Source organism: Equus asinus, chromosome 22, assembly GCF_041296235.1.
Source record: "Equus asinus isolate D_3611 breed Donkey chromosome 22, EquAss-T2T_v2, whole genome shotgun sequence".
Taxonomy (NCBI): Eukaryota; Metazoa; Chordata; class Mammalia; order Perissodactyla; family Equidae; genus Equus; species Equus asinus.
In genome coordinates this window covers 69,486,024-69,512,126 of record NC_091811.1, presented here as the reverse complement: position 1 = coordinate 69,512,126, position 26,103 = coordinate 69,486,024, and the positions used below count along the sequence as shown (strand labels likewise).

The 26,103-nt window shown below is 43.1% G+C and overlaps 1 protein-coding gene across 5 annotated transcripts in view; it reads left to right on the top strand.

Moving 5' to 3' along the window:
* PTPRR (protein tyrosine phosphatase receptor type R) overlaps positions 1 to 26,103 on the top strand; it is a 213,168-nt gene that overhangs the window by 171,451 nt on the left and 15,614 nt on the right. For 3 of the 5 annotated variants that reach the window (XM_044756166.2, XM_044756167.2, XM_070494835.1), the window contains 7 exons: positions 703 to 889; positions 3,482 to 3,566; positions 9,902 to 9,981; positions 10,408 to 10,545; positions 20,695 to 20,805; positions 22,284 to 22,441; positions 25,869 to 25,982. In XM_044756166.2, coding sequence (XP_044612101.1) covers positions 703 to 889; positions 3,482 to 3,566; positions 9,902 to 9,981; positions 10,408 to 10,545; positions 20,695 to 20,805; positions 22,284 to 22,441; positions 25,869 to 25,982 — 873 coding nt within the window. Of the gene's footprint in view, positions 1 to 702; positions 890 to 3,481; positions 3,567 to 9,901; positions 9,982 to 10,407; positions 10,546 to 20,694; positions 20,806 to 22,283; positions 22,442 to 23,537; positions 23,994 to 25,868; positions 25,983 to 26,103 lie in introns of those variants that run through there. The other 2 variants (XM_070494836.1, XM_070494834.1) reach the window with 2 other exon arrangements.

The following is a 26,103-nucleotide window of genomic DNA, read 5'->3' as shown; positions in this document are numbered from 1 at the left end:
GAAAGATAAATTGTAATTTAGTGTAAGAGTCTGTGATCTTTATGATCCCTTATAAGTTTATTACAGAATTAAATAAACACAAACATACATATGCAAATACACACATATATGCATACATACATAAATGGTGGATACAAAAGCTATTTCTTAGGGACTCATCTAGAAGTTATAAAAAATATATTTTAAGCTTTTGAATTCTATTTCAATGGGAATAATTTGAACTAAAATAAAGACATTGTTTTTTCCTTTGAGCTTCCTGGGTCCAAAAAATCATGAGTACAGTATATTGATGTCAAAAATACTAGGCGGCTCTGTGACTTATTCACTAGACTCTCAGACATAACATAAATAAAGGTGATTTGTGTTACATCCGATTGCTCAATTCAAATGCGATGTTGACTTTTCCTAAAATTTTCACTTAATATCATTAACCATCCTATTATTTCTGTACCAAGTATACCCATTAATAAATAATAGTGCATTTTCTCAGTTCAGAGCTATTTCTAATGACAACACTGTCAGTTTCCTGTAAAGAAACTATAGATAGTTGCTATGGTCAATTATGGTGCCATAAGAGAAAAGGAGAATTGGTCCTTCTTTCTGTAAAAGTTCTCACTGAACTATGTGTATGTACAAAGACACATTTGTACAGTCAAAATAATTCATGGTGTTTAAACCTAACAACATTTTTCTCTACTGTAGACGAGGCTCCAATGTGTCTCTTACTTTGGACATGAGCAGCTTGGGGAGCGTGGAACCCTTTGTGGCTGTACCGACCCCACGGGAGAAGGTAGCTATGGAGTACCTGCAGTCGGCCAGCCGAATTCTCACCAGGTCACAGCTGAGAGACATCGTGGCAAGTTCCCATTTACTCCAAAGTGAATTCATGGTGAGCCTGCTGTGTATTATTCACTCTTCCATAGGTATTTTGATATACTGGGCACTAGAGGCAGGCACTAAAATGGCGCTGCCCTCCGCTCCAGCAGCTCACGGTGAACAGTTGGTTACAGTTCAAAAGGTTAAGGGCAGGGTCTTAGGTCTGCCCTGCGTCTCATCCGCCATGGACAGGCATTCAGACTAGAATGTGAGAGCTAAGAGGAGGCAGAGTGTGAAGGAGCTGGCCAGGCAAAGAAGGGTCAAGGAGGAGCTGGGCAGAGAGGGGGGCATTCAAGGAAGAGGGACCGGCCTTGCTGTCACTGTTTCGGGAATTAAATTGCTCAGTTTGACTAAAGCGTTGAAATTAAGGTGGGAAGTGATAAAAGGTGAGCCTCAGAGACGTAAAAATAACCCAAGTTGTAATACATATTTAAGAATTTGGACTTTGTCTTGTGTTTAAGGAGATCACCATCTGCCGTTGAGTCGGCGTTAGAAAGAGGTGTTTGGGAGACTGGAGATAATCCTGTGGAACTGTGATGGTGACGTAAACTAAGAGAGCAGCCGCGAACACAGGGAGAATCTATAGGAATCTACAAGAAATGGACTTATCGGATGAGGCAGCCAAGAAAAAGGAGTCTAGGATGATACCCCGATTTTTTGACTTGAGCAACAGGGTGCTTAGAGTACCCTTTAATGAAATAAGGAGCACAAGGGAAGAGCAAGTGTGGGCTAAAAATGACGGAGAGTTTCAGCTAAAAATGATGGTGCCCCATCAGTGTTGCTGGTGAAGCTTAATGTTTGAGAACACCATTTCCGCCCAGAGAGCACGGAGATAGATAAGACCTTCTTAGGTCCAATTGCTGCCCAAGGGAATGTCCATTTTGTAAACACTCTGTATCTTAAATCAGCTGTACATCTTAAGCCATGTCTGTTGAGTATAATAATTGACCACAGTAGGGTCATTTCAGTTTATTTGCGAGCACCTAACTGTGAAAGATCCAGCAGGGGGTTAGATCTGCCAAACTCATCAACTGTTATTATGTGTCCAGAGTAAAATACAGACAAGAAGTTGCTTAAATTAGACTTTGTAGCACGTCGTCTTCTATATATGAAGACAACGACACCTGGAGGGATGAAGGACCCAGTCAGTGAGCACACAGGTAGCCAAAGTTCCTCAGTATTCTTCTCCAGAATCGCAGGTAGGTCTTTATAAGATGAGCACTTCACGTAGCTACTTCCCTGAAAGGAGGGATGAGGCCGACGAGGACCACCAGGGAGAGAGAGAACCGGAAGAAGACAAGTGTCAGAAAACGGGAAGGAGTGGGGAGCAGCAGAGACGCTGCCAACCTGTGGCTTTGCCAAGACAGACCGACCTGTCTGAAATTATCAAACGTGAACATGGGTTTCTATGGAACATTCAGCAACTTTGCTTATTTTGGTAACTTGGAACCGAGAACTTATAACATTTAGCTGGAGTATCATAAATATCTAAAATAGTGCAGGCTTGGGAAAGGATATTTAAAAAAGTAAGCTACTCCTCCTGTAGACCAAATTTCAAATTCATGATACAGTCAGGCTTTTCTCACTTTTCAGATTGACTGAAAACTAGAACAATTCAAATTAATTTGTAGATAATTTCTTTCATTTCAATGAACATTAGGCTGTTGAGTAATATTTTCTGTTGAAGAAAGTTTAAGTAACAAAGATATTACTTCATGTGCTCTAGGGATAAAAGTCATTTTATTTCACATTACCCTTATCTGAGCAATCCTTTGCAGAGTTTAAGTGAGAGAACATAGTATCTGTTATGATCAAATCCTTCAATATTTGTCTGGGCCCTCTGAAGGCTGGCTTGTTGCGTCGTTGCCCCCGTCGGCGGCAGACGCTCACCTTGTAGTCTAACGCGTTTCCACAGAGCCGCTTCTGCCCCAGTTGTTCCCTGTCGGAGCATTTGAGGCGTGTGACATATGCTCTGACTGCATGAGAATATTTATGTTCCTGTTAAGTGGAAGAGAGCCGTGTCTGGATGCCCTTCACTAGAAATATTGTATTTACAACCACAAATGGAACAGGACAATTCTAAACCATTTCTTAATACAAAAAACATCATATCATCATCACTGAATCAACAAAAATGCCCTTTATATTTACCATTTGGGGAGGAAGGTTTTAATAATCCGAAAGAGTCACAATTAATGTTAAGAGAGAATTCATCATAGTGAAATTCTTGGTACTGAACCTACATAAAGATTTGAAGGAGTTTGAATACATTGTTAAAAAATCAATTTTTTAGCTACCTGTTTATGTATTCCTAGCAATTATGTCAGAACATGATTCTTAAAGTCTAACCAAAGTTTCATATGTCTCTTTAATGACTACATATAAAGTAATCCTTTCTAGCACACAGAGCTGTTTCTTAGTCCAGCTTGTCAGGGTGCAGCTGGTGTGTTTATAAAAGGAAAGGTGTTGGTCAGTCAGAGGTGCTGCTCTGTTGTTTTATAAGTGACTTTGAAGTCCAACCCAGCTCTCGATCATAGGGCCCCCTGTGAAGATTTTCCTTGTGGCGGCATTAGATACACTAATTTGATATCATTTATTTTTGCAGGAAATACCAATGAACTTTGTGGATCCCAAAGAAATTGACATTCCACGCCATGGAACTAAAAATCGCTATAAGACCATTTTGCCAAGTAAGTTTCTTGAATTAAACAGTTTGTGTTGTAAAGCACAGGCCTCCCCAATTCACCCCCACCTCACCCTTTCCCATCCTCACAATTTCCGAAAGCACACCAAAATGGTGTTGCAAACACATATCAAGACTGATAATCACTAAAGGGGTCAGAGGTTAATGGCTTTATCTGTATCACTCTTACTATAACGGTCAGCTCGCAATTCCAGTAGACACGTGTTCTAAAACTTTGTTGTGCCACACATTACGGTCGATTGACTTTCGTCAAGGGTATCAAACAATTCAATGAAGAAAAGACAGTCTTTTCAAAACAATTGGATATCCACATGCAAAAAAATGAGGTTGGACCCTGACTCACACTATATACAAAAATTAGTTCAAAATGGATCAGAGATCTAAATGTAAGAGCTAAAACTATGGAGCTCTTAGTATAAAACAGATGTAAATCTTCATAACCTCGAATTAGTCAATGGTTTCTTGGATATTGACACCAAAAGGACAGCAACAAGAGAAAAAAAATAGATAAATTGAACTTGATCAAAAAGTTTTGTGTTTCAAAGGACACTATTAAGAAAATAAGAAGATGATTCACAAAATGGGAGAAAATATTTGTAAATTATGCATTTAATAAGGGATTTATATCTAGAATATATAAGTAACTCTTACAACTCAATTATAAAAAGACAAATAACCCAATTTAAAAATGGGCAAAGGATTTGAATAGACATTTCTCCGTGGGAGATACACACTGAGTTGACTTGGTGGCAGTTAACAGGAGCAACTCGTGACTGTGGACACGTTGATGCAGGTGACCTTCGTGGAAAAAAGAAGATATACAAATGGCCAGTGAGCACAAGAGAAGATGCTCAACGTCATTAGCCACCAGGGAAATCACAACCACAATGAGACACTACTTCACATCCACATGATTAGAATAAAAAACATAACCAACGGAAAGTGTTGGCGAGAATGTAGAGAAATTGGAACCTTCTTACGTTGCCGGTGGATGTAAAGTGGTGTGGCTACCTGGGAAACAGTCCAGCAGGTCCTCAAAATGCAAAACTGAGGGTTACTACAGGACCCGGACGTTCCGCTCCTAGGTGTGTACCCGAGAGAAACGAAAACATGTGTTCCCACAAAAGAGTATACGAAAGTTTGTAACAACACTATTCATAATACCCTAAAAGTGGAAACAACGAGAATATCCATCAACTGATGAATGGATGGGTACAATGTGGTATATCCACAGAGCAGAATATTATTCAGCAATAAAAGGAGTGAGGTGCCGATGCATGTTACAGCCTGCGTGAACCTTGAAAACATCATCCTGAGTGAAAGAAGCCAGCCAAAAACCCTCGTACTGTGTAATTCCGTTTATGTGAAGTGTTCCGATGGGCAACTCCATAGAGACGGAAACTGCGCTAGTGGTCGGCTAGTGTCGGAGGCTTGGGAAGTGACTGCTAGAGGTATGGATTTTATTTTTTGGATAAAGAAAATGTTATAAAATTGATTGTGCTGATGGTTGCACAACTCTGTGAATAAAAAAAGGAAACAAACCCCAAAGATGGCTCACTTTAAATGGTATGTGAATCATGTCTCGATGAAGCTGCTACCAGAAAACTTCATTGTGCGTGACAATGACCTGGAGTCCTGATTAGAATCCCAGGGTGCTGGGCGCACCCCAGGGCTCTGTTTAAGTGGCTCTGCTTTGGGGCCTGAGAAACTGTGCCTCCAGCCAACACCGAGTGATTCTAACACAGACAACACCAGGGCAACACTCTGAGAAACACGGCTGTACACTGTCTTACAACTGAATTTAGCCTAATGAAATTTATTGACGTCAAGCAACGAGCTGATGCCAGAAGCCAGAAAGAAGGAAGGAACGGTCTGTAAGATGAAGGCGGTCACAGACTGGAGGTAGAGACACTTAGATGAGTAATTATGCTCAACGTAGGAAGAGCCAGAATAGAGACCCGGCCAAGCGGTGCAGGAGTATAGAGAGGATTAATTAATTCTGCTGGAGCGGCAAAAACACTTCAGAGAGGAAGTAACAGTGTCAATCACTAAACAAACAGTTACAGTTGGGGTTTTGGCAAAATCCATAAATATTTCAAGGCAACAACTCTGGAAAGATGGAGCCACAAAGCCTTTTAAAAAGTACCCACATTGAAAGAGCAGAGTCTTCATATTTCAGTCCATTAATTCACTAGTCAAACAAATTCTCCACACTTATGGTAATGAGGAGGATTGCCATCAATGGTGTTTTTGGGCTTCCCTCTCTGGTGGAGTTGGAAACATTGTTAAAGTCATTCCCCTGTAGCATATTTTCAACTGGTCTGAGTCTTTAAGTCTGTTTACCTAAGGTCACTATTGAGAGTTATCCAACTACCCCTGGCTGGAGGGCGTGAGGGCGCCGTGTTAGGACTGGTGTTTCTCTCTGTCTCTCTGTCTCTTTCTCAAGATTCTTCATCTAAAATTTACTGAACATAATTAGGGCACATACATCCACTGCAATTATTATATTTAACCATCTGATCTCAGAAGGATTTGGGAATTATTAGGATTATTCAAAAGCTCAGTCTTCTCTGTTTCCTGCCCAGATGCTATCAGACAACCGCTCCGTAGTCCTGTGTCAGCTTTTCCATTCCCAGAACTGGGTGGATCGCTTGAACCCGGGCACCTGTGCTGATAGCTGACGTTGCAAATGATGGATTTTCTGTTGAAAATGTCTGTAGCCTGAATGCCCCACCCAGCCCCTGTTGCACGGAATGTAATTTAGTTAATGTGGCTTGGAAAAACCACACCGTGGGCTGAAAATCGTCAGAAAAGACAAACGAATATGCAAAGCTGTTCTTTATGATTTATTTTAGGCTATAATATGGGATAAGTTTGAAACACTACAGGAAATAATAATCAGTAAATGATTAAGATTTAAAATATCAGGATTGTTTCATTGTTTTAACCCACAATAAACTCTCTCTCAAGTTTAAAACTTGCCAGTTTGTACATGTTAATGAGGTTACATAATTTGGAGAGTGTTTTGCAGCAGAAATATGGAGGGCCGAGAACCAAATAAATTATAGCAGTTTCTCTAAGGACAGTGTCAGCCTGTTCAGGACACTCCAAGTAGTAGATCAAGGTGTTAAGGTCCGATTTAATCAAGTGATTTTGCAATATAAATAAATATTAGTGATGAAAACATGTTTACGTCCTAAATCACAAAAGCAATGGGAAAAACTGATCATATATCAATATGAAATTATTTATACAAAAATGAAGAATAATAATAAGTTTTACGTTTATTTCTTCCATTGCAGTCAATTTATTTATACAAATATAAAACAATGTAGATAAAATTAAAGAATCCTATTTACTCTGGCCATCATTTCACATTTAAAAAGTTAAAATCTGGTGATGTTTCCTATTTAAATTATGTTTCCTGTTTTATTATATTAAGTACCTGTAACAGAGTAGATATGCACATAAGTGAGCCACTCTCTAAGGCAACAAGTTGTGTGGCTAAAGGAAAATATTGGAGTTAAATGATTTCCCACCTGGCAGAAACATTTACAATTTATGGCAGGCTGCTTAATCTTCCTATGTGATCCTTTCTTCATCCCTAAAAATAGTGCTAATAATATTACCCTCTAGGGCTGTTGAGAGAATTAAATGATAATATGTCAAAAACGCCTAGAAAAGTTCCCCAGTCTGTACTAGCCACATTTCAGTAGGCACACATGGCTAATGGCTACAATTCTGGACAGCACGGATGGAGAACATCTCCACTATCACAGAAAGTTTCACTGGGCAGTGCTGCTCTACACCGTCTGCATTGTCAGTTCATACTGAAATAAGCTCAGTGGACAATGCGTTTATATCTAATACCTTCTCTGAAAGTCACAAAGTCCTTTAGCATAAGAAAGACCCTAAGAAGTCTTGCAGTGGAAGAAATGTGGTTCAACTTTGGTTAATTCGGTGTTTACCATATTTGTTTGATGACTGAACTCTTTTTTTTTCCTTTTGAGGAAGGTTAGCCCTGAGCTAACATCTGCTGCCAATCCTCCTCTTTTTGCTGAGGAAGAGTGGCTCTGAGCTAACATCTGTGCCCATCTTCGTCTATGTTATATATGGGACGCCTGCCACAGCATGGCTTGATAAGCAGTGTGTAGGTCCACACCCCGGATCTGAATCAGTGAACCCCGGGCCACGAAAGCAGAGCGTACGAACTTAACCACTACACCACCAGGCCAGCCCCTGAACTCCTTTTTTAAAGACAATCTATTGTCTAAGTTCAGTGACCTAATTCTATATGTTATAGTAGAGATGATTTACAGATAACGGTTTGGGAAAACTGCTGTGGCGGTCAGGACCATGGATGGCGTTTAGGGAGGGAAGTGATGTGACCAGATTTTGTTTTACAAAGACAACCTGAGCAGCCCTGAGAAGGAAGGATTGGAGAAGAAGCAGCTTGAAGACAGTGAGACGGATGGGATGCTCAGTCCTGGTCTGAGAAGACGGCCGTGGGAAGAGGGAGCCTCAGAGCCCAGAGCATGTTAGGAGGTTGAGCAGACAGAATGTGAGTGATAGATGTGGAGGGTCAGGTCCAGAAAGACAACTAGTCTTCACACATGGGCTCTGGCTGCGGCAGCAAAGCCACGAAACAGAAAACACCCGACAAAGAATGCCAGAAGCTCTCAGGGAGCCCTGGGCACGAGGAGTTTCACAAACTGAGGTTTATCCAGAAGGAAACAACAAACAGAAAACCATGGTGTATAACCGAGGGAGAGGTCTGGTCTAAGATGAGGGTCTGGGGGACCTCGAGGTTATAGGGGATGGTTACAGTCAGGGGAATGAATTGATCATCCAGAAAGGCAGGTTCAAGTGAGTGTAGACAAGGCCCAAGCTGAATCCTAGAGTTAACCTCGTGAGATGAGAGAAGCAGGACGTTGAGAGAAGAGCAGGGGAGCAGGGGAACCGGGGTGCTGTGGCTCAGCTCCCCAGGAGGAGAGGGCTCCACAGGAGAGACGTGCTGGGTGGTCGTTGAGTCGTTCATGCCATCGAGAGAACGAGAAAGAAAACACCACCAGGCGCCCACCCGGTCTAGTAGCAAAGGGTCAGTGCTGGCCTGAGCAAGGGCGACCTCTGCGCAGGACTGGGGCGAGGATGGATCGGCGTGGACACGAGGAGGACTGGGTGGTGGACGAGGGGTAGAAGCGGGTGGTGATAAGCTCTCGGGATTCACCTGTCTGGAGAAGAAGAGCCAGAGAGCAGCTGCCGGAGGGGAGTCCTCAGAACCAGCTCCCTGGAAAGCGGAAGGATGATTTAAATCAACGCAGTGGACGTTTGCTGAGTGTCTGCTGTGTGTAGGAGCACTCTAGACACCGGGTCTCAGAGAGAGAATGAAACATCCCCAGCCTCGCCCTCAAGAGGCTCAGAGAATACCCAGTTAGAGAGATCATAGAGGGATGACGGGATCTCAATTCACTTATGTAAATGTTGGCAAAAATAGCTTCCATATTTTCTCACAAAGAGCCTTTCAACCTCTTGATGGAAAGTAACTTTAGCATTTAGACAATGTTACCAGCACTATAACCATCTATCTGATATCAGATATTCGCGCTGTCAGTGAACGTCGTAACTTCAGACGGCTTCTTCTGAATGGAGGAACGGTTCGTCCAGACCGAGCATCTGTTGTTGGGCAGGACAGGAGAGAGTCTGGAGGAGAGAGACCTGGTGAAATTGCAAATCCAAAGAACGAGAAAAGGAGCGTAAATGAGAAATGGGCTCAAGAGTCAAAACCTCACGAACAACAGCGAGAAGTGTAGACCCATCCCCTGGGGCTTATGGGCGAGATTGCATGAGGAACAAGGGTCAGGTGGCCCCAGTGCCCTCAGTAAACACGATGGGTCGCGAGACAGACACACAGACACCCCGTGGCAAACATCGATATTTGCCAAATGGTGGAGACGTAAGTTCACAGGGCCGTGTGTCCTGGTGCCTGTGCCCTAAGGAGCTTTAGAAAGAGTACAACTAGGGGCCGCCCCCTGGCTGAGTGGTTAAGTTTGCGTGCTCCGCTTAGGTGGCCTGGGGTTTGCCAGTTTGGATCCTGGGTGCAGACCTACACACAGCTCATCAAGCCATGCTGTGGCGGCATCCCACATAGAAGAAGTAGAATGACCGACAGCTAGGATCCACAACTATGTACTGGGACTTTGGGGAGAAAAAAAAAAAGAGGAAGATTGGCAACAGATGTTAGCTCAGGGCCAATCTTCCTCACCAGAAAAAAAAAAGAAAGAGTACAACTGTTTAATACATTCTTTTTTGTTCTCTTTATAGATCCCCTCAGCAGAGTGTGTTTAAGACCAAAAAATGTAACTGATTCTTTGAGCACCTACATTAATGCTAATTATATTCGGGTAAGTAGTTACATGTCCATTTCTTTCTGATAAGCATGTCGACTTACTGTTTAGAATTGTCAGCTTTAGTTTTTTTCCTCAGAGCAGATTAATTTTGATTTAACTTGATTACTAGCAAGTTTTTCATTTACTTAGTCGTACAACACTGGCAGTGGGTCCTCTGTGGTGATCTTCCCTTCCTGGGCGTCGGCGGCTCCAGGCGCCACACGGGGGCTCCGGGAGGACTGAGCACTGGGACCCTCAGTACCGTATGAGATGCTGACATTCCAGGAGAACAGCCGCATGAGCTCTGGTGCTGGAATCAATGAAGCCGAGGGATCTGGGCCGCTTTGGGAGGAGCAGAGCTGTTTGTTCTAAAGACCTTTCACCTTTCAGCTCAAGACGTGAACCTCAAAGCCAATATTTTTGTCTCTTTACTCAAACTAGGGCTACAGAGGCGAGGAGAAAGCGTTCATCGCCACGCAGGGCCCCATGATCAACACCGTGAACGACTTCTGGCAGATGGTTTGGCAGGAGGACAGTCCCGTGATCGTTATGATCACAAAACTCAAAGAAAAAAATGAGGTATGACCTTTACCCACGTCCCGAACACCCCGTATTTTCTATGTTGTCTAAGGAAATTGCCACGTACCTAACAACAGATTTAAAGGCTGGGTCACTTTATGCTTCTGAAAACTGGCCATTGGTGTTGCTCTATGAGCAGCGACTTTCTTTCAGATAAATCAATATATTGCATGCACGTGTCCCATTTGCACCCACATGTCTTTGTAAGGAAACGAGAGGCCATGAGTTAGCACTTGGATTTATAGGTGGGAAATAAAAATTTATTCATTTATATCTCATTTAGTTTTTGAGTGCCTCCTATGTGACAGGACAGCTTTAGTTGTTGCCAGTATGTTAGGAAACAGAACACAAGGAGATTCCTGCCCTTGGTCGATTTTAACTCTCTAGTGGGAGGAGACAGACACAAGACAACAAAATTCATAAAAACATGGCCTGTTAGAAGGGATAAATGCCATAGGGGAAGAGCGGGGAGGATCAGGGATGGGAGAGGGAGGGAGCCAGAGCATCCCGTGGGGCAGGCAGTCTCAGAGACAGTGAGATTTGAAGGAAGATACAAACACGAACCAACGTTCTCAATATCTTCATAACAAGGAATCCAAGAAAGAGACAAAATTTGACTCCGTTTCCACACTAGTGGTCTCCTCTAAGGATCCAGCTGACAGAACACGCATTCTGTATTTTGCATCATAAAATGAAATCGTGCAATTCCCAAGGATGCTGTCCTGTGTGCTGCTTGCATGTTAGAGCATCTTATTGGGATAATTTACAGTCTGACTTTAGTCACATTGGTGTTCGTTTTCTTGTCAAAATTACTACCTGACCTTCGTCATGATGACAGAAATTTCAGAAAGCCTAGCTGTCCTTGTACCCCTTTGGGGAGTTATAACCCTTGACTGCAGTTTGATCCTACTGCTTCTCAAGCAAATCCGGGCTCACAAATGGCAACTTTCAGTTTTTTAAAGTTTGTTGTTTTCTTCCATTTTTTGCTACAATAGATGAAGGATTTTTTTCTGAAATTTATCCTGGAAAAAACAATATGTTTTTGGCCAGTAGATGAAGTTATATACTTAATTAAGTATATGGCTTACTAAGTAAATGCATTTCTATGAATCTTATATGAAAGCCTGAAGTGGCATAGTAAAAATAACCCCTAATATTCTCAGCTGTTTCGCCCACTCCCAGTCAACATATGAAGCCACTGATAATTCCTGCACCATAGTTTAATATCTGTGACACTGTTCCTTCATGGTGGGAAAAGATTCTTCGGGTTTAAAAGGTATACTCTCTGTGTATATATACCCTAGACCTTGTGTAATACAGCAGCCTGGGTAACCCGAAAAACCTCCCATTACAAACCAGTCATCCTGAGTAAAATATGAAATAGTATGCTTAGCAGAGCTTGAAGAAGACAAAGTAAAGGAAATCCCAGCGGTCAAAAACTGAACAAAAAGCATAAAACCAGAGAATGACGGGTTTTTGTGTTTTAATGAGAACTCGAGAACCGGAGACAGAGCTTGGGGCTCACAGGAGCCAGGAGCTGGGGCTGAGACCCTCCCTGACATCAGGGGTAGGACGACTCCTGCAGAGAAAGGTGGACCTGAAAATGAGCTGCCTCCCAGCAGGACTGCGGCCGGAAGTTATCTGTCTGCCTCTGGGTTCCCACAGGATGAACCAAAAGGTTCTCCTGAGTATTTAGGATTCAAAAGCCAGGAAATGCCAAGTGGAGTGATCAGTATAAAAAGTAATCCGGGTTGGAGACGCCCTGTGGCACTTTACAGAAACAAAGGCAGACACTTGCCGGATGGATGTGCACACTCTCCGCATATACTTCCCAGGATTTCAACAGAGAAAGCCCAGCCAAACATAAGCTTGCAAGCCAAAATTACGAGACATGCAAGTAAATAAACAGCATAAGGAAAAATCAGAAGCAACAAACAGTAGAAACAGATCCGCAAGAAATTAAAATAATAGAAACTATAAATGTAGGCTGTATTTTTCATAATGAAGCACACAAAATATAAAATAAAAAACTTGACAAAGGAACAGGTTCCTATCAGAAAAGACTAGGAAGACAAAAATAAACTAAAGGGTCCTAGTAATAAATGTTATATAGACATCAAAATGAACCAAAAAAACCCACCTCACTTAGACAAGTTTAATGGCAGGCTGGACACAGCTGGATAAACAAATACCTGATTAAAAAATAGAACTAAGGAAATTAGCTAGAACCTCAAAAGGACCAAAAATATGAAAGAGAGTTTGACACATAGAGGACACTATTTAAATGTCCAATATATGTCTAGTGGATGTTTTAGAAGAAGAAAAAGGAGAATGTAAAAAAAGAAGTATTATTTGAGGAAATAATGGCTAGGATTTTCCAAAACTGATGAAAGACATGAGTTCTCAGATCTGAAAAGCACAATAAATCCTAGGCTGGACAAGTAACAGTAAATCCACAAGTAGACACATCTGTGGATGTGAAAAACGCTACAGAAACAATTTTAACAACCAGAGTGACTAAGAAATGGCTTCTCAATAGCGACAACAAGGGCCAAAAATCAGCAGAAACAGACCTACAAAGGGATGAAAGAAAGTAATTGACGAGCCAGAGCTCAGGCAGGATTTAGCGACATTTCCTGGATCTGAGCAGAATGCGTTCCTTCTGCCCACTTTGGTTTCAGTTATAATTTTCTGAATAGGTTGTCAGGATGTATGTGTTTTCTCAAAACACATTCATTCTATTGTTACTAATTCTATTTCTTCTTCAATTAAAAATAAAATCATGTACAATCAACATAGAAAAAGCACTGTAATTTATCTAGTTATATAAACATTTTGAAACAAATAAATATTATCCACAGAAAACATTACTCACTTGTCAGTGTTGCATATTTATTAAGGACTAACCCTGGGAAAGCACACGTGGAACCATATCTCACAAGGTTACAGAGTGGGTTGTAGGAACCACCTAAGCTAAACTATAAATTTTGTTGATTTGAGCATGTCAATCCTCGAATCTTGCGATATGCTTGTTCTCTTTTATAGAAAAAGTCAAAAATATACCTTTACTGCTTTAGCTTCTTGAATCAGGATTTCACCAGGACGGAAGAAGCTGAGGTGTTGGTTAGTCGGAAAGCATCGTCTAGAGGTTGAGGGACGTGCGACATATTTTGAAGTGCAATGAGGATGATACGAGCAACTGGCGAATGTGCCAAGGCCCCAAGAGACAGAAATTCTTCTCCTCTGTCCCTAAGACCAAGGCTGCCATTCTAACAGAACTGCCGTAAGAGATAAACACGTGTTTCCAAGTGAGGCTGAGCTGGCCCACTGGCAGTGCTCAGAGCTCCATTCTGAGTCTGCAGAGGAGCAGAGGCCATCTCGCTCTTTCCTTTCCAGGCATCGTCCTTGGAGCTGACCTCTTGGGACGGTTCTCAGAATTCACGTTCTCCATAGGAGAGCCAAGTGGATCTGTTGAGAGCTAGAATTTCTTTTTGAAATAATACCCACATTAAAGGGTGATCAAAGTTTTTATTTTTCTTTTTGGCCGCATAATTCAGAAATTGGAGAGGTTTTTGGTTTTTTAAACTATTTTTAGCCTCTTTTCTTTTTAAATGTCTGGAATATATCTTCTGGAAATATCAAAGTCAAATATATTATGTTACACATTTATCAACGTGTAATTTGCTATATGCTTTTCCTTTGGCCAGTCATAATCCCCAATATTGCAATAAAGACCTTGACATTTTTTATTGTTGATTACTCATAAATTAAAATAAAAATTTCTTTCTGACCAGACTCTCCCAAGATGTAAATATAATACTGGAGAGGAAACTTTGACATTTTACAGATCAAAATGATATGGAGAAGTCTGGCTCAAAAGAAATACACAGTAGACTTCACACTGCCCGGAAAATGCTGTTTACCAAGAATGTGCCAACTTTCAATTGTGTTAAGCGTCATTGTTTGGAATAGACAAAAATCATTTCCTCAAAAAAAAAACGAAGGTGGAGTTATCTTTAGAAATTCCCAGGCTTTGTATTTTTATGAACCTTTCTAATAAATAAATAAATGAATAACTACCAGCTCTTAGTAATCCCGATATTCTCATACTCACTTTTTATAGAATAAGAATAAACAACAAAAAATTTTTTAAATAGAGCTGAGAAGTTAGTTATCTTATATTGGAAGACAGGAGAAGAGATTTTATTGCTGGTAAGTTTGAGTTCCTTAATTTAGAGGAATCTCGAGAAGAAAGGAGTTGCTCTTGAAAGAAAGAGAACATGGAAAACACAGTGTTCAAACTTTTTTACATGAACTATTTCGTCACTGGGGAAGACACAGTGGCCAAAACCTGCAAAGGTGGAGTTAGATGCGTCCAAAAATGACAAGAAGCGACTGTGCATGTCTAAAGTCCTCAGGCCGCCCCGGGGTCGCACACCGCGCCTTGTCCCTTTCCAGGAAAGAAAGGAAGCAGCTATAAATGACAATCATGCTCTGTGTGCTGTGCAAGACGCTTTCTACCCACGCCCGTTTATTGAATGTATGTGCTAAGCATAGTTCATCCGTAAATTCAGCTAATTTCACTCTTACTCCACAAAGCAGGTTTTACTGTCCCTACGTTACAGACAAGAAACCCGAAACTCAGAGAGGTTAAACCATTTGCCTAAAACCTCAAAATTAATGAGTAGTGGAGTTCAAATTTTCATCCAGGTTTGTTTTGCTTATTCGTTGCCCCAACTTAATAATGGGCCAGATAAGGACGCAAGACAGCAGAAGGCAAGTGACCTGCTGTTGGCCTCAGGGAGCAGCCAGACGCCGAATTTATTTTTCACAAAGTGAGGCGGTCGCTTGGTGATTTGGCCTAACAAAATACTTCTCTCGAGTGTGTAACACGGCTGTCTTCTTTCTCGGTTTTTTCATGCTTCTTTCCTCCGAGCTAAGCTCTGCGACTTCCATACTCATAAACTCCATTTTGCCCATTGACCTGTTCAGCATTTTGCAAACAGTTTAACCTGAAAAATCCAAATAAAGACATCATATTTTGAATTTTCCCTTCTTCCTTTCTCTATCTGAAAAAATTGTAGACAAGATTGATTTTAATTACATTTATTTGGCCAAATAGCTCATGTGGTGCCTTCCAGCTTCTCAGCAGGGCCCCATAGAGTGAGTAGGTACACAAGGGAACATAATCCAGGCCATGTGACAGCTGGAACTCAGACACGAGCCACACGGCACGATGAGTGCAAGAGTTTGATGTGGCTTGAGCATAGGCAGCGCCATGGGAGAGAAGGGAGATGAGGCTGGAGGGTTAAACTGTGTGGGAGAATGTAGGACTATGCTAAAAAAAACCCCTCTGGGCTTCATTGTACAGGCAGTAGGGAGCCGTAAAGGTGTTCTTGAACTAGAGTGACATCATGTAGTCTGTCTACCAGGAGTAGGCTTGGTGGCAGGGGACAGGGTTGGGATTTGAGAAAGGCAAGGAGTAGCGGTGTGAGGTGGACAAGGGACTCATGCCTGGTACCAAGAATGGGAGAAGAGCAAACCAAGTCCCATAGCCAGAGCATCCGTCCAGACCAGCTCAGGGAGGGCGACATTGGAGGCCAGCCTGGCGTGTGGACAGCGGAGACCCCTGACTTCCTGGAGGACCAGAATGGGACACTATAACGTCCAGAGGGGCAGTGGGCCCAGCACCGCCCAGCAGCCTAGTCCCATTTCCTCCACGACCTGGGCTTTGACGGCGATGCTGCCGGAGCGAGTGAGGGCAGCCAGAACTGCAGAGGCTGACAGCCCCCAAGCAAAACACGCAGCCTGCTTTCAAACACGCTTCTATTCCCAATGTCGCTGGCACCTGAATTGTGAATCTGCTGGGCTGTGCTCAACCACTGAGCCTCTCCTACCTGTGGTTAGAAGTTGACAAGGTTAATCAGAAAGTTGACACAGTTACTCAAATAAGTCAGAGTAGGGAATCACACACACACACAAAAACAAGGTTTCATTTTATCCTAAAACATGTACATTTGTTCATATTAAAATTTGTTCATGGGGGTCTGCACAGTGGTGCAGCGGTTAAGTTCGCACACTCCGCTTCGACAGCCCCAGGGTTCATGAGTTCAGATCCCGGGGCAGACCTGCACACCGCTCATCAAGCCGTGCTGTAGCAGGCGTCCCACATATAAAGTAGAGGAAGATGGGCACGAATGTTAGCTCAGGGCCAGTCTTCCTCAGAAAAACAAAAAACGTGTTCATTATTTTATTACAGGACTGTCTTTTTTCTTCTGAGGATTGGTCTGAAGCTGGAGCTCCAGATCACAGAGCTCATGTAAATCCTGCACTTTATGTATCATTAAAATTTCCCATTTCAGTTTCTTTGAGACGAGAGAGAATACGGAAAGTTTGTGACAACATGAGCACAGGGTCCGTCTAGGTCGTCAGACTCTGCTCTAACTTCTACATCGGCCTCACTGAACCTGATTTGACCACAGTTTTCTTTCCCAATGCACTTTTTTCCCACTGGACAACTTATTCAACTTATGCAATTATCTCAGAACAACTTTTTTTCTTCTCACCCTAATGGTCTATTGATTCATGTAACGCTTAATTAAATTATCAGACTTTAACAACTTGTACAACTGCCATGAAGAGGTTTGAGTATAAATACTGGTTAGTGAGCACACGACCCAGCAGAGACAACACGACTCCTGGGATCAGTGCGCGGGGCCCGAGGGCGCTCAGCGTCCAGGAGCACTAGCATCTTCACAGAGGGAAGGGAGCGTGTTGGGTAAGAGACAGTGCAGAAATCAACGACGGAAAGTTGAATTAATAAAGTGATATTTGCTCAGAGGGTCCTAGCCCCCAAGGGAATTTTCCCAGAGATCCTACCAAAAGCCCTGGGCTTCAGTTTCTTCTGCTGTAAAATGATTGATAATTATTATTATTATTATTATACTTACCGCCTGCTCTACGTGACTCAGATGACCGTGAAAGGGATTAACGAAATGTTGGTGAAGACGCGTTGATACTAAATTGCTGCACCAATGTTAGTAATATTCAGCTGGAACACCAGGAGTGACAGTGACAGCAATAATAATAGCTGCGGGCGGTCTGCCCCATTCTGTCCTCTTCAGATGCTAATGGAGCCCAGACAGAGCTGACCCTCTTCTCTATGTGTTTAGAGCCACTTCTCATGTGACGACACACGCCTTTAGCTTGAAAAGCAAGATCTCTTTGATTTTAAATGCATAGAATTTTAAAAGAAAGTAACTTAAAAATAGATTTTTTTTCCAGGCCACTAAACTACTAGCTTCTTTACACACAAACAGCCCTAATGTGGTGGAGGCCAGAGGGAAGGTCATAAAAATAGGAGTTGGCTTTGCTGTGCACTGCCTTCGACGTCTGCTGTGGAGCACAGATTGTGCAGAACTGGTTGATGCCCAGAATCTTCACAGTCAGGGTCGGCTAACGGTTTGTTTGCACAAGACACATGTGACCCTCTGAAATGCTCTTTCTCCTCCAAATTATGAACTCTTAGAGCATATAGATAATTTTACTGAAAGGTTAGCAGAAGAAGAGTGACAATTTGGGGCTATGTTCAGCTAGATAGCATGCTCTTTTGAATCACCTACAATTAGTGTGGTTCCACAGCATTATCTGCAGGAGAGCGTTGTCCTTCCTTGCATTCTCTGCCTCTTTCATGTCATTGTTAGCACCGCAGTGAAGAAACCTAAAAAGCAGTTCTCAAAAATACTTGAAGGTGAACTTGTGCTCCCAGGAATGATTCCATTTGCTGCTCTCCCCCTTCGTGTTCAAAAGCACCACACTTATCTGGTCTCTTTTTCTACGCTCTCCTAAAAGGGAGAGAAACGTATTCAGCGTGTAAAAATAAGCTATTGTATCTCAGAAAGGAGATGGCATGCTAATTAAGGGTTGTTTGAATGAACGAGTCACACGGCATTGTCTACTGGGAACTGGCTGCCAATTGCATTTTTGGTAAAGAGTCAAGAAAAACATTCAAAAGGTCCCCGGCAAGCTCGGGAGAGAAGTGAGCAGCACTTCCCTTTATCAAGTAGGTGCACAGGCTGTTGAGGCTTGGGAGAGTCAGGGTGCAGGCTGCGAGCTCCTGCCTCCTGGCTTTTCCTACCAGTTTCGAGAGCCACCTTCCCAAATAGGGGCCTGCAGCTCAGGTCTGACCGTGGTCAGCGGGGTGCACACGCCGGACCGCTGGACCACTGAACGATGCTTTCTCTGCTCACTGCCTGACTCGAGGTGCCTTGCCACTCTTCTTGGATTCATCTGGGAGGCATGGGTTTTCAGATACACAGTAGCTCGGGTCTTGCAGCGAAATAATTGATGCTCTGTTGAAAGAAACGAGGCAAATTGGTTAGTATGATTATCTCTAACAAACCGGGAAATTTTAAACCTTTGACAGCTCACGAATGAGGAGGGAAATAAATTGCTCTGTTTTTCAAAGGTTTCTTTTCTTAATGTTTGCGTTATGTGAGCCAGACTCAGCCTGTAGCCTGATTGCCTGACAGTCTGGGGTGTGGGGAGTTGTGTAAATGGAGGTGAAAGGATATGCTTTGCTGGGAAAAGGACCACAACTGGAGGATGTGAGTGTGTTTTTGTTGTAATGGGTGGAAGCAATAGTGAGTCCAGCAGGCGAGTGCCGTTTCTGGCGTGTAGACAGCTGTTCACTGGCGTGGTGGAGGCCCGAGGTGTGTTTCTGACGCCCTGCATGTCCTTCCTTCAGTGCTGTGGGTCTGTGGTTCTCGTGCTGCTGTCTTGAATCCGTAAGTGCTTATTTTTTAAGGGGGGTCATCTGCCTTTGACTTAGATGTGAAGACACAAGTGTCCTGATTCCTAAAATGTCCTGGATGAAGGCAACAAGGGAAGGAATTTCTCTATATATGTGCCTGTGTGCTTGGAAGAAAATAGCAAGTTTTATTTAAGCATATTTTATATTTTAATATTTCTAAAATTACATGCTTTCCTGGGCAGTCAAAATAAAGCATCAAATTTCACACTTTACATTCTTAATCATTAAAATATGTGGTGTAAAAAAAGTTCTTTTGCAATTGTTTAAAAGGCAAAATAGTGGATAATATGGGTTTATGTGTGTACTTGAATCTCATTTTGTAGTTTTCCTTTAGTAATGTAGGTTGGATATAATAATAACATTTAATGCATAATTAAGTAATGATCTAATCACTTTAGATCAAAAATGCATTCCATCACCCAGTAGATGTAAAATATAACGACAACAATAATAATAACACATTTGAGTGAGTGCTGACTTTGTCCTAAGAGCTTTCCGCGTATTAAATCTGGAGGAAACTGAGGCCAGAGAGATTAAGCATGTTGTTTATGGACTCACAGCTAATAAATGGTGGAACCAAAATTTGGACCCAGGCTCTCTGACTGCAAAGCTTGCACCTTAACTATCGTATTATATTGCCTGACTTGCAATATAACTATTTTTGCCCATTAAACCCTTCAAAGAGGATCCATTATAAAAGTATTTTTTAGATAATTTTGTTATACATTTATTTCAATGGACCCCGTAGGTGAACAGACCACTGGTCCTGGGAAATATAATCCCGCAGGTGTATTGACGGTCACTGCGTCAGCCTCGCACACAAGGGAAATTCTGCAGTGGCACCTGGCACATCACAGATGCTCTTCTTAGGCGCTTCCATTTGACGAGGCAGGACAAAGTGGCTTGCCCCTGTCACTATGGGAGAACTTCCCTTTGTTTCTAGTCATCACAGGATAAACTCTACTATTTGAATCTTAATTTCTTAATTCTTAATTTTTTAATTAATTTTTTAAGTAGTTCTTAATTTCTCTGTGAAGTTTGGGAAATTTTGCTTTAATCCTATTTTTATGAGCTTAGTAGCAATGGTGTTTGACATGCATAGGCAACACTGATAGCTTATTAAAAAATGTGATTGAGATATAAGTTACAGCCCATAAAAACCACCTGTTTAGAATGGACAGTGTTTCAATGGTGTACGTACAACTACAACATTGTAAACTTGACAGTTGATTTTTTAAAATTAATTAAATAAAAACTTCTGAGATGCTTGGGTGAAAAGTACCCCAAGACCAACGCAAACCATCAGTATTCACCTTGTCCTTCTTAACCCCCTCCAGAAGTGTGTGCTCTACTGGCCGGAAAAGAGGGGCATCTATGGGAAAGTCGAGGTTCTGGTCATCAGCGTAAACGAATGTGACAACTACACCGTTCGGAACCTTGTCTTAAAGGTGAGAGCATGTCGCTATAGCTGGCTGCGAAGGGGCTGATGTCGAGGAGGACGTTTCCACCTTGCAATATTTATCTCAGTCAGTGCTACAGAGTCAACGTAAACAAGTTAGAGATTGCTGAGATCAAAGGGCAACTGTAACCACTCCCTCGTGGGTTTCTTTGCTGTCAGCTACAGTCAGTGTGTGGGATAATTAAATTAATGTAAGTAGGCATTAAGGAAATTCACTAAGAAGGAGGTTATGGTCTAGTTTGCATAAATAAAACAGCTCTGATTTAACCTTCCAAACGCCTTTAACTAAAGGCTCATGCTGGAGACTTTACCGTGATGATTTTTTCCTTTTAATGTCACTTCAGTCTCAGCAGCTTTAAGTGAAGCCTGGAAACTGAAGGAGAGAGTCTGCCCCGTGGGTGGCCGTGGGAGGGAAGACGAGCCCGAGGTGTGGATGAGAGCCTCCCAAACTCGAGTTACAGTCATTTATAGGGACTTCCCCAGACTGGATGCTGTCACAGAAAACTTGTCTTATTTAAGTCTCGGGCAGCAGACGCGGAGGATCGTTGCCATGGGATTGTGTTTGCTCCCAGAGAGCAGTCGTCCCACAGGCTCCAGGCCAGTCGAGGGCCTCGCTGCTGGGGCGGGATCGCCACCAAGAAAGGGCAGGAACAGGGCAGCACTGAGGGTTTCAGCAGGAAGTTCGGGGAAGGACGCACTGACCAAAACCTGATTGTCAACTCCTGTTCTCCGGAGCCTGGTCCAGGCCGGGCCCCCAGCCGGGTACGGGGTTGAGTTGATGTGCATGGACCCCTCCCGAAGCAGTTTCAACCTAGGGACCGCTTGAAGCTCCTTGACTATGGGACTTCTCACTGCTGTTAAAACTGGAATTGGGGGGCTGGCCCTGGTGGCGTGGTGATTAAATTTGCTGCGCTCCACTTCAGTGGCCCGGGTTCGGTCCCCAGGCACTGACCTACACCTCTTGGCAGCCATGCTGTGGTGGTGACCTGCATACAAAAAATAGAAGAAGATTGTCACAGATGCTAGCTCAGGGTGAATCTTCCTCAGGAAAAAAACTGGAATTGAGGATGAGTGTAGGAGCATTAGCATAATGGAATATAAAATTGTGTTCTTATATTGGTTAAAATGTTTATAAAGAGCAGGAAACATACTATATCCCAAGTCTTTCATGACTACATTTTCATCCACAATTTTGTTTATAACTTACAAATGTAACTTAGCATATGTTACATACACACTTTCTATGTTAAATATACATTCTCATTTAATAGAGGCAAGACTGTCAAACTTTTACATCAGGATATTTATAGTAAAGTTTTCTCCAGGCAAAAACTTTACTAGATTTTTTTCCACCTAGAAATAAGCTGCCATCAGGATGGGAGTGATAGAAAGCATTCAGTGTGGTGGTTTGGATGGCTTTTAGTTTCACAAGTAAATGAGGCATTTGCTGGCTGCTGTTGTTTTCAGCAAGGAAGTCACACCCAGCACGTGAAGCATTACTGGTACACTTCGTGGCCCGATCACAAGACGCCAGACAGTGCCCAGCCCCTTCTGCAGCTCATGCTGGATGTGGAAGACGACAGAGTTGCTTCCGCAGGCCGAGGGCCTGTGGTTGTCCACTGCAGGTAAGGCACGGGCTGTCCTTTCTGCCGGAGCAGCTGTCTATCCTTTGTAAAGGCATGGAGCTGCTGGAAGCTGGGTTTTGCTTCCTGCTTGTGACTTTGTTGGTAAATTAAATATTTATGGAAGTTAATTAATTTCCCAATATTTGTGTCTTGATCAAGATGACACAGAAATAAAGTGACATTATTAGGGCATTTTCGGCAAACAGTTACCTTGAGAACAGGAAACCTTACTCAGTCCCCTGCCTGGAAACTTATATTGATTCATTTAGTCTCATCCGTCTCATATACACTAGGAAAGACAGATTCTTTAAAAATTATCAATGACTTTTTTGTTGTCTGAAGATGGCACCTGAACTATACTTGAATTGTATCTTGATAATATTTATTATGCCAAGTTTGGTGACAACCAGTCAACTATTTTAAAAGTTACTTCGTGAAAAACAGATGGAACCAAATTTACGAAATGGGAAATGGGCAAGTGGCAGTTCAACAAAAGGAAAACCGAGTGCTGTTAGCAGAACATGGAGTACTGGGGGCGAGGCTGACAAAGAAACAGATGTCCATGGTGGTACCCTTTCCTACTGTCTAGCTTGAAGCTCTCCTCTTATAATGGCTATCTCATCCCTCTTGTCTTCCTTTTAGAATGCCCAAACTAGAGCAAATATTTTTGAAGTTATTTACATAACCAGTCATTTATTCTCCATACTATCTCAAAGTAATTTGTCTTGGTTTGTTTAACCTCATAAGTTTTATAAGACGGCTTATGATGATATCTTTAATAAATAAAATACATTATTTTAGATTATAATTTTGGCCTCCTTCATTTTTGAACCTTTGTGGTTTAATTGAGAATAAAGTTTACTGTATGTCTATTTATTCAAAGGCATCATTATCTGGTTTCTGGCATTAGGCCTCATTCTAAACTTAGCCTGGGGGCAAGGAAAAACGGCCTAATTGGCCATGCTTTAGGGCTGGACCTGTCCCCACCCCAAATCATAAAACACTCAGGATATCGAAAATGAAGTAGCCGCTTCCCCTATAAATCCTGCTCCCCTTCTGATTGCGGTTTCTAAGAACGAGACCATCTTTTTTCCAGGCGCTCGACGGCGAATGTCGACAGTTATCTTTGGCCTTCCCCTCAGCTCCAGCCGCCGTATCTAATCAGTCACCAGATTGGCTTTGCCTTCAAAGCATCTCCCGTAATCGTCCTTCCTGCCAACCACCCAAGTTCGGGCCCTCGTGACCTCAGCGTGTATTTTAGAAGTAGTCGGCTAATTGCACAAACACGCCCTACTTCCCCCCGCCCCGCCCCCACCCCTCTGTGGCCCGCCCTGTACACGTCCCTAAAACCCTCTCTCATCACAGGAGCCCCTGCTCAGAGCTTCTCGGTGGCCTCCCATTGCCTAGAGGAAAAGTTCTTGACCTGGGGTCTATAGATGAACTCAGGGGTCGGTGAACCCCTTTGAATTACTTGAACAAACCTGAGTACATAAAGTTATGTGAATTTTTCTGGGAAGCGAAAGTTCATAGTTCTCATCAAATTCTCAGAAGAAAAAAAAAAAAAAGAGTCCCGCTGTTGTAGAGAATGCAGCTCAGACCTCTCAGCTTTCCATGCAAGATCCTCTACAGACCCCAGCCTACCTTCCCAGTCCCGTTTCCCACTGTTTCTGTAGAAGAACTTTCCTTTCAAGCCAAGCTCGTCTTCTCGGTGTCGCACGTCACGCGGCCTGTTCAGCAGCTCTTTGTCTTCTCATCGTGGAATATTCTCGCTTAGTCATGAGAAGCGAAATGCCTGCCATTCGCAGGGTGCAGCTCAAACCCTCTCTCTTCAATGAAACAAGCCTTTATAGACACTTCATTCCACCTCTGAATTCCTCTGCACTCACATTCAGTAGGAAATAAGCACCAAATATGAGAAACAGGTGCTATTTGAGTGCCAAGAGGGGAACGATTAACTTAAACAATGAGGACCAAAGAAAGCCTCTAAAAGTTGGAATAACGCTGAACAGGATCTTAAAAAGTGACCTTTGTTTGTGGTTTTAAAAGGGAAGGCATTTCTGACTGAAGAAATATTGCCAACACGCAAAGGAAAACTGGAAAATAAAAGGCATTTTTGGCAATGATTCATGTAAATTAAAAATTGGCAGAAAGGTATGGGGAGTATGGTAAGAAGTTAGTCACAGCCACAGGCGGCAGGTAGGGACCACGGTGGCAGGGGCTTAGACACGGTGCCGCAGCTGGTGGCAGCCTCTACAGCCTGCGAGTGGAGAGCAATACGGTCAGCCCGCTGTTTCAGAAAGATGAACCTGGCAGCTGTGTGCATCGCGAATTCGTCCAGGGAGAGACTTGAGGCTAGGGAACCATCATAAGGTGTTTGCTAGTCATGAAGTAAGGAGCTGTCGAAAACGTGAGCACAGTCTGTGGAGGGCGAGCCTGGATCCCAAAAGCTGAGTGGAGGTGGAAAATGGAAGAATTGGTGACAGATTGAATGTGGGAGGTGAGGGGGGGAGATGTGAAGACAGCTCCAAGATTTCTAGGCTGGAAAACTTGTGGCTGACTGGTAACGCCATTGAGGGAAAAGGTAGTTAATTCTGTTTTAGATACATTGAGCTTAGACACATTGAACTGAAGCAGGTGCAAAATAGTAACATCCAGAGTTCCAGCTAAGGGATGGAATGCCAACCCAGAGCTTAGGAGAAATTTAGGGCACTTGGATGTAGATTTGGGAGAAATTTACATGAAGACCATTAGTGGTTGGAATTGCTGAGAGACAGAGAAAGAGAGAGAGAGAGAAAGTCTTGTTAGGTGGATGACAGCCGTCTAAGACAGACAGTGTTTCCATACAGCACCACCTGCATGTAAGTGACTTGGAAATCCGTGCCTCCAGCCACACTGTCTCCTGAATGGAACCGAATCTTCAGTTATTCTCGGGGATCTTCAGCATTAGTGTAGCTGAGACCGAGGTCGCCTCTCCCTCCCTCCAGCCAGCCCTGTTCCAGAACTCTCCCCGGCGTCGCTGGCACTACCAGTCGCCCCACCCTCCCAGCGAAGACTGCTTTGACTTTTTGCTTTTCTCGCTGTTCAACGCCCATCCTCCAGATTCACATCTGTGACGTGCCTAAGTCTTTCCCCCGTGTCTAGTGCCCACACCTCACCTAAATTCAGCCCGAGGTGTCCTTTGCAGAATTGTCACAGTGCCTTCCTCGCGTTTCCCCCACCCATCGCGCTCCACTCCACGCCTCCTACTGCCCGTGATAGCAGACGGTGTGGGGTGAGCATGGAGCGCGGGGCCGGAGGTGTGATCCTCAGCTCCTGGCAACTGCTGTTGATTCCAGCTGTCGCTTCAGATTCTAAGTGCCCTTTAAAAGAAGATATTTTGTCCCTGCTGTTTTTCCTCCTCTTTTCATTCCTCATCTTTCCTTTTCAGCGCCGGCATAGGAAGGACGGGCTGTTTCATTGCCACATCCATTGGCTGTCGACAGCTGAAAGAGGAAGGCGCTGTGGACGCACTCAACATCGTCTGCCAGCTTCGCATAGACAGGTGAGTGTCCGCGCAGCCGCGCTAGACTGCCTCTCAGGGCAGCCCGGTCCCGCACAGCTAATCTGGTCGCCTGCCGTTCCAAACATCACAGTCTCCGAGGTCCTAATCTCTGTAGAGATTT